The sequence below is a fragment of the Sycon ciliatum genome, chromosome 4 (assembly GCF_964019385.1).
Source record: "Sycon ciliatum chromosome 4, ocSycCili1.1, whole genome shotgun sequence".
Taxonomy (NCBI): Eukaryota; Metazoa; Porifera; class Calcarea; order Leucosolenida; family Sycettidae; genus Sycon; species Sycon ciliatum.
This window is the reverse complement of record NC_088646.1, coordinates 26,589,809-26,598,417: the sequence shown is the minus strand read 5'-3', so window position 1 is coordinate 26,598,417 and position 8,609 is coordinate 26,589,809. Positions and strand designations below refer to the sequence as shown.

The 8,609-nt window shown below is 48.5% G+C and overlaps 1 protein-coding gene across 1 annotated transcript; it reads right to left on the bottom strand.

Annotated features, from left to right (window-relative positions):
- Window positions 1-609: 609 nt before the first annotated feature.
- Window positions 610-3,463, bottom strand: LOC135813488 (uncharacterized). Its single transcript, XM_065326581.1, has 4 exons — window positions 3,063-3,463; window positions 2,150-2,836; window positions 1,410-1,866; window positions 610-648 (listed from the first exon to the last, which is right to left on the bottom strand). The coding sequence occupies exons 1-4, from the start codon at window positions 3,461-3,463 to the stop codon at window positions 610-612; spliced, it is 1,584 nt and encodes a 527-aa protein (XP_065182653.1).
- Window positions 3,464-8,609: the final 5,146 nt, after the last annotated feature.

The window sequence follows — 8,609 nt, the reverse complement described above, 5'->3', positions numbered from 1 at the left end:
AACAAAGTTGAAGTAAGCTGTTGCCATGTTGGCCTGTTTCTTCAGTTCAGAGCCGCTCACTCAGCTCAGGTCAATGCATCGTCTGACTCAACATGCCTAATAAATTTTTCCTTGGCTATCCATCCTGACTGGCCTGGGTTGGCTGTTGACACTCTGGCATGCATGGCGCGCCCTCATTACACGCTCCGCCCCATGATCCAGCGGTACTTTGCCTCTTTTTTGTTTGTTTGCCTACTTCTAACGAAAGTACGCTACTCTACTCGAAGCTGCTAGTCGTTACTTGTTTTCATTTTAGTTGTATGCCATTATGGTGCGGCGTGGGGCTCGGGTAGATAATTACACAAGTAGCTATCATTAAGTTAAAGCTTTGTACTTGTAGTTTGAGATCTTCAAGCCTTAGGATTTACGGGCTAGCTGGGAGCACACAATCTCGGTTGCTGCCTGGACGAACCATACACTTGTCTTACTTTTTTTCTTCTTTTTTTTAATAAGTACACAACCTACTCGTCAGAAGGGGAGAAGACAACAAAGCATACAATAACAAAACAGCAGGGAGAGTAGGGCCTGCAAAGCAAGCCTGTGCTGGTGAGGCAAGCCCACAACACCGACCTATGGTCTCAGCGTTGACGTGAGTTTGCGCAACATAGCCTAAAAAAAGGGGGTGATTTAGTGCGACAAAGACAAGAGAAGGCGAGGTAGAATGGTTGAGGAGAGAGAGAGAAAATGAAAGAGAGAGAGAGAGAGAAAGTGTGTGTGTGTAATAGATTCATTGCATTAGTAGCTTGGAAGTAACACGCCCTCTCAACTGAGAAGAGCCTTGTTTTATCACAATGTAATAGAGAGAACACCAATGAGAATGTGAGAAGAACCGAAGTGTCAAGGAAGTGTGCACTGTCTGCATGAGAGAGGGATGTGAAATGCATTCAATAAATTGATAGGTAAAGGTGAGAACTATCACACTACTCCCCTCCCATTCAATTTAGTTCTGAAGATACTGCCTCAAGGGCAAGATTGGTGATCGGGATTCATCCATCAAGTAGGTTACAGGCTCCCATGCCGGCTCATCGAAACTCTTCCATTTTACCAAGTACTGCTGCATTCCGCGGTGAATTCGATGAGAAACTACTTCTTCGACAATGAAACGCTCATTGCCATCAAGGTCAATTATGGGTGGTGGAGATGGTGACTGAGGATTGAGTTCATCAGTAACGAACAATTTCAGTGCAGCTGTGTTGAACACCGGATGGACACGACATGTTCTTGGGAGGTCCAACCGCATAGTCGAGCCAGATGCCTTCTTGACTGTAAATGGACCGAACCAGCGTAGTCTCAGTTTAGCGCAAGGCTGATCTCGTGATACTGACGTGGTTATAATTATAGTCCCTGTGGACCATCACTTCACCCCCCACCTTGAACCTCGAGTTTTGTCTTGACCGGTTGGCGTAGAACTCTCGGCTTCGGATTGCATTCTGGATGCTGTCCTTTGCTACTTGCAGTGCTGACTTCTGGCGATTGACCCAGGATTGCGCCTCAAGGCAAGTTGAAACCACCGCCCGGAGAAGGGCGTCTGCAGCAGATAACGGATGTTGGCCGTAGTTTAAATAGAATGGAGTATCACCTGTAGATCCTTGAACCATGTTGCTGTAAGCAAACTCGCACATCGGCAGAAGTTCCTCCCAATTAGTCTGCCGATGGTTAACTGCTGAACGTAAGATTTGACCCATTGTCCGATGCACTCGTTTCGTTGCACCATCAGTCTGCGGGTGATTGGCAGTTGAAAAGTAGAGGCGAACTCCCAGCTGCTTGAAGACATCACGGTAAAGCTCGGCAGTGAAACGAGGATCACGGTCGCTCACAATGGACTTACTGAGACCGTGTAGGCGATAGACATTGCGCATGTACAGATCAGCCACACCCTGTGCGTCTATAGAAATCTTAGTGGCAACGAAATGGGCTTGCTTAGTCAACCGGTCGATGAAAGTCAGAATCGCATCATTACCCTGCGGTGTAGTTGGAAGGCCGGTAATAAGATCCATGCCAATGCATTCCCATGGCACTTGTGGTACTGGCAACGGCTGGAGTCGATTCTCCCTTGGTTTCAAAACGGTCTCCCTTTGTACGCTGGCATGTTCGACATGCCTTCACATACCTTGCGACGAATCTTCCCATTCTGGGCCAATAGTACCTCCGAGCAAGTTTCGCATACGTTCGGTCACGCCTTGGGTGTCCCGCTGACACGCTGTCATGACATAGGTTGAGCAACTTTCTCCGCAGTGGTCCAGCCGGCATGCAAAGCCTCCACTCAGGGTCATGCTTCAAGTAGAGCTGCTTGCTGGAGGCATCCCAGTGGTAACGCTGCTGCAGCTGCTCGTCCTGATCATTCAATCCGGTGATCCTAGTGCAGCAGAACTTATCGGCTGCGTAGCCGTTTACTAACAGATATTGGAACTGTTGTTCTTGCCGTACGGTTACCTCGACGCTGGCAATAGACCGGGACAATGCATCTGCGATGTTCTCCTTGCCGGATCGGTGGACAATGCTGAAATTGAAGTCTGCCAGGAAGTCAATCCACCTAGCTTCCCTTTTAGACACATTGGTCTTGGTGCCTAGATATTTCACACCTTGGTTGTCTGTGATAACTTCAAGCCGTTCAAATAGATACAGCTTCCATACTCTCAAAGCGTGGACGACAGCTAGCGTTTCTCTTTCCATTGCTGTGTAGTTTACTTCTTCTGGGCGTAGTCGTCTGCTGGTGTAGGCGACTGGGAGCCAATCACCATCTTCCTGTTGAAGTAAGACATCACCAATGGCTGTATGGCTAGCATCCGTCACCACACTGAACGGTTGTGCAACATCAGTAAAATGCAGAACTGGTGCAGATACAAGTGCTTGCTTCAGCATGTCAAAAGCATTCTGCTGTGCTGAGCTCCATACAAAACGGGAATGCTTTCCAGTATTTTGAAGTAAGTGTTTCCAAAGGCCGTGCAATTGATGCATATTCCTTAATGAATCGCCTGAAATAGTTGGCGAAACCCAGGAATCGACGGATTTCAGAAACTGACTGTGGTGGTGAGCACGCGTCAACAGCTTGCAGCTTCTCCGGATCAGGACCGATTGTCTCTCTAGAGATGATGTGTCCAAGGAACTTCATGGACGGAGCTACAAATTCGCACTTGGCACGCTTGCAATACAGTTGAGCTTCTTCCAGTGCGGACAGGACACTGTCGAGATGCTTTAGATGCTCGGTCCATGTCCTGCTGAACACAAGAATGCCGTCCAGGAAGACTACGACGCAGTTCCGTAGGAATGGACGGAGGACATTGTTCATCAGGCCAATGAAAGTTGCTGGTGCATTTGTCAAGCCGAACCCCATCACACGGAATTGGTATTGGCCGAACGGGGTGTTGATTGCGGTCTTTGGTATATCTTGTTCTCTAACTCTGACTTGGTGATAACCCGACATTAGGTCCAGCTTTGAAAAATATTTTGCTCCACGTATGGTATCAAAGAGATGGCAGACAGGCTTGCATCTTCACGGTAATGTTGTTCAGAGGTCTCCAGTTGCACACCAGGCGCAGCGAACTGTCAGCCTTCTTAACAAAGAAGAAGGGTGCTCCATACGGTGATCTGCTGGGTTCGATGAAACCGTGCTTGAGCAGTTTCTCGAGCTGTTTCTGCAGTTCTTCGAGTTCTGGCTGTGAGAGACGGTACGGAGGTCGGGAGGGTGGCTTGGCATCAGGATCCACATCAATTTCGTGATCGGTTCTTCGACTCGGCGGCAGGTCCATTGGTAGTTCCTGCGGAAAACAGGTGCCGTGCGTGTTGAGAATCTGCTCGAGTTCGGCACGCTGCTCGTTGTCCACCATTATTTTCCAGGGGCGTCGCACACGGTACGGTCACTACGGTATTGACCGTACCACTTTTTGCCCCAGATACCCCGTGAATCAACCAAATACACCGATCTGGGATCTAAAATTCCAAAATTTTCGGCTCAGCCACCACTCCCCCACGAGTAAATTGTACTTCAGATGGCTGACCGTACCACACTAAAATACCTTCCGACGCCCCTGTTTTCATTTCCTTATTGTCACCTTCGCCGCCGGCCCTTTCAATCTTCACAATTACACATTCCGCTCCCTTCTTCAGTGCTTTCCGAGCCTGTTTGATACTCATGAATTCCGCGGGGTAGGCTTCATCCGTCTCCGCTGAGGGGCCGGGGTTTGTCGGGTTTGTCAGACACGCATGTCACTGTCACATCACGACCTCTCTCCCGATCGGACAGCGTGACACGGTTGTTGGCGAAGTCCACTTGCGGGTTAGTACGAGACAGCTACGGCTTGCCCAGTACTACGTCGTATCCCTCCAAGGGTATAACTGTCAGCTGCTCCCAGGATTCGTGGTCTCCGATTTCCAATCGAAGCCTTGGCGTCACAGTTTCACTGAGCAGCTGTCTTCGCCCGGCATCAGCCATGGTCAGCGAGATTTGATTCTCGCTCTCAGACGTGGTAATACAAGCTTCAGCTATCCACCGGTCCGTTCTGAAGCGAAATTGTGCGTCGCACCAGAAGGCACCTCGCTGAATGTCCTCCGATGCGCGCTTCGGGTATAACGATCGAGGAGATCATGTTCATGACCGGACCAGGCTTCAGACTTCTCCACTTCGAGCACTCCAAGCTCCGCCAGCGGTCGTGCTCCTAGGCTATGGTCGCTGGCGGCCGGCGTTTTGGGTGAACATGGTGAAGCCGTCCACGTGCTATGACCAACTTACTTCCTTGCAACGGAGGCTTCGATTTTCCCGTACCAAACGCATTCGCTCTGCAGGAGGTAAGTGAAACCGACGCAGCGCCGGTTGCGTGCCTTCTCGCTGCGTAGATCCGTGCAGTTCGTAGTCCTCAGGAACGTTCAGGACCCGGGGCGGGCACTTTCCACGCAGACCACTGGGAAAATCACATACAGTGCGCGCGTGCCGCACTGCGTCAACCAAGGTCTCTCCGGGTGGTGCTGCCTCACCTCCTTTTGAACAAGCGCAAGCGGGTCAGCCAGGCCCTCCGTGAAAAGTAATGCCTTGGCTTGGTCAGCTCATCCAGTCCAGAGGCCGACAGACAAAGCGAGATACTCCGCAATGTAGTCTTCATGGTCTTCCAAGCTACCTGTTTGCCGTGCTCGTACTTTTATCCGTCTCCTCTCCTCTTACAGGGTACCTCACTTCAAACTCTCCAACTACGGTCTCTTCGCTGCATAAGTTCAGTTCACTTCCAAAAAGAAAATTAATTATAATTATTAGATACATGTATAAATGGAATGCACCAAATTTTCGGGCATGGCCCATCTTCAGGGTGAAAACCATTCAACTAAAGCCAACAAAAACTGAAACGAGTATAGTAGATATGCTGTGTGGTGCGGTAGTGCTGGAAATGTTTGTATGTGTGGAGGGTAGCAGCAATGGTGAAAGCTGTCGGGAGAAAGGAAGGGAAGGCACGAGAAGTGTGGTTACCAGCAGCAATGGTGAAGTGTGTTGGTAGAAAGGGAAGGAGCGAAGGAGACAAGTGGAGAGCTGTGTCTGTAAGTGTGAATATGTGTTAGTGCGACATGGAGAATAGTATGCAATGTAGCTGGATCCATGGGTGTGAAGACAAAGATGACGACAAATACAAATATTTGCTAAGCACTATAATATAACCAGCTAGCACACATAAACATCAAATATTATCGTGCCATATATTCGCAACATCACAGTCTACCATGGTCTACCACAATTTATAACACCAACATCTAACACATAATTAAATTAAATTATTTCACACTGTGTCCAGCAGTCTCCAGCCACGATCTTGGACGACTATCACGAATGAACATTGCTTCACGTATACGACGATTCACAAGGGACGACTGTTTGGCGAGAATTGATGCGTTGGTGGTATTATTATTTTTTTTTGGAAGTGAAGTGAACTTATGCAGCGAAGAGACCGTAGCTGGAGAGTTTGAAGTGAGGTACCCTGTACTGTGTGAGTGGCTGCAATGGAGTCTGCGAGTGCTTAGAAAAGTTTATCCTCTCCTCTTTATGTTTCTTTTCAAATGCGCCCTTGAGCTGCAGTTTCAACTGTTTCCAAGTCGTTGATCTACCGTCTTCCTCCCACAATGTCATCAGCCAACGGCGGGCGCTGCAATCCAGGAACGCTGCCACATATCCCACTGGATCGGCAGGCTGCTGGCTTCTTAGCGCTTCTTCCACCGCAAATAGCCACTCCTTGAATTCCGACGGCTTGCCAGTGTACGGAGGAGGATCCCGATGGCGAAGCCTTATTTCTGGAATCCTCTCCTTGGGTTGCCAAGCAGCTCGGTGGAGACGACTTGCTATCTTCCAAGTGAGCACACATCCCGAGATGAATGCCAACGCGAAGGCACAGAGCTCCAGGACAGAAACCATCCTCTGCTACCAATGTAATAGATTGCATTAGTAGCTAGAGAGAGAGAGAGAGAGAGAGAGAGAGAGAGAGAGAGCGCGAGAGCGCGAGAGAGCTAGAGAGCGAGAGAGAGCGAGAGAGCGAGAGAGCGAGAGAGCGAGAGAGCGAGAGAGCGAGAGAGCGAGAGAGCGAGAGAGCGAGAGAGCGAGAGAGCGAGAGAGCAAAGTTTTTCCAGGACCGATTTCTTTCAATACGATTCCCACATAAAAAATTCTGATAAGGCCAAAACAAAAAATAGGCTTGTTTCCGGTCGGCAACCCCTCAAAAAGGAGACTCGGTCGGCCGGAATGAAACTTTTTTTGGATACTTTTTTTGGTTCCTCAATCGTTGTGGTATTGATGGACAAGAGCACCTACACATGTACATTGTACATATATCATGGCAAGGATCAATGTCAAAGTGACTGACTCACTGTTCTTGTACAGCATGTGGTGTATTTCTGTTTTCGTACATCCTGAGAAATCAAGCAAACAGTTCGAGTCCTTCCAGCTCCGTTATTCTAGCTCGTATCGACCCCGGAGGTTTTCGAGCCGACAGCTGAGAATCTCTGCTACCTTGTAGGTGTTTCGATTGTGGAATTCGGTTGAGATTTGACTGAGTTATGACTCGTTGAGTGCACTTGCACACATGGCATTGCCACCGTTTGTATACATTTGGGACCAAAAAAAAGTTTCAGAATTTGGGAAAAAGTGGCCCGGTCGGGCGACCGGAAACAAGGTCATTATTTGTTTTGGCCTAATTCGAACCTCGAACTGGACATGTCCGGCTAATTAGAAGTCCCACAGATTCCACTTACATAGAAAATGTGTGGGATTTGTGCTGATAATTCGAAGTTAGCAAAGTGTAATTCGAAGTTCACTGTACACTGTACTGGTCAGTTCAGTTTGCACGAGCAGGCTGTGCCGGTCAGTTCAGTGTCCGTAAAATTTGTGTCTAAGGTCCATAGCGCAACTCTGCGTGACCATGAGAGCATTTTGACATACATATTGAGTTGTGGGTTCATGTTTGGATAATTAGAATGTCCGGATAAGTAGAAGTTTTTTCCTGGCATTTTGAGGTTCGAAGTATCAGGATTCCACCTGTACAGTGCTGGCAACTGAAATCCGACCCCTGATCGGTGCGCTCACATCGCAAAGACCCAACACGGGATGGTAAAACTACGAAACAGAGATCGCTAGAATGTGAACCCATCGCTCAGGGGATCGGATTTCAGTTGCCAGCGCTGTAGATCTACGTGCAGTATACCAGTACCCGGTACCCAAGACCCATGAGGTACCGGTAGGCCTTGGCGGATACTGCTCGAAAATAGGCATGGGCGGGTAATGCTAGTTATTTGCTGCGATAATGCTAAAGGCAATAGGGCTTGAAAGTGATGACGTCAAAAACGGCCAGGGAGTACTAAGTTGACATCAGATTTCTATTTTGGATCCACTAAGGTGTGACTTTGCTATTGCCTCAGTATGTGGGTGCATAGCAACCCACTCATGTCGTATGCAGGGGTGACTTTTACTTCGCCACCAGTTGTAACCCCGCCCCCAGTAGCCAAATCAGTCAGTTTCACTGGTTACATCACCTTGCTGTGAGTAAGACGGCTTGAAATGTGCTTGGATCCATACAAAAACTGGATCCAAGTGGATCCAATTTTTGAATTTTTGAAATTGTTGCTATGCTGTGACGTAGCACTTTCAAGCCCTATGCTCATAATAATTATGAGGATATAATGCCACTTATAATGCTCACACTTCTCCATAATGCCAGTTTGAAAGTTGGAAAAGTCGATTTAAGAAGGCCGTCTTGGATCAAGGCCAAAGCGTAGAAGCAGCAGTGAGCATGTTGTCTGAAGCAATCCACTGAGAAGGTTGATTTGCAACGTCAGGACGAAGCCGGATGGGTTCAGATGCACGATTTTCGGAACTGGACCTAGCCAGCTTCATACATGACACCGACCGTTGTCGACCGGCAATTATGCTTGTAATGCCAATTTTGCATGCGAACTGGTGTGATAATGCCAGCATTATGCCGCCTGGAAAAAAGGGACTATAATGCCAGCCATAATGATTACCCGCCCATGCCTACTCGAAAAGGTGGCAGATTCTGCTCGAAAAGCAGTGAAATTGGCAGAACCATACAAACCTTATGGCGGGC

Bases quoted from the DNA above. Each gene is read 5' to 3' on its own strand.
- LOC135813488 (XM_065326581.1), bottom strand. From the start codon at position 3,463: ATGTCGGGTTATCACCAAGTCAGAGTTAGAGAACAAGATATACCAAAG. The intron at 2,837-3,062 runs GTCAGTTTCTGA...ACAACCGTTCAG, and splicing joins GACGCGTGCTCACCACCACA to TGTGGTGACGGATGCTAGCC. The intron at 649-1,409 runs GTGGGGGGTGAA...CCCTTTTTTTAG, and splicing joins GACAAAACTCGAGGTTCAAG to GCTATGTTGCGCAAACTCAC.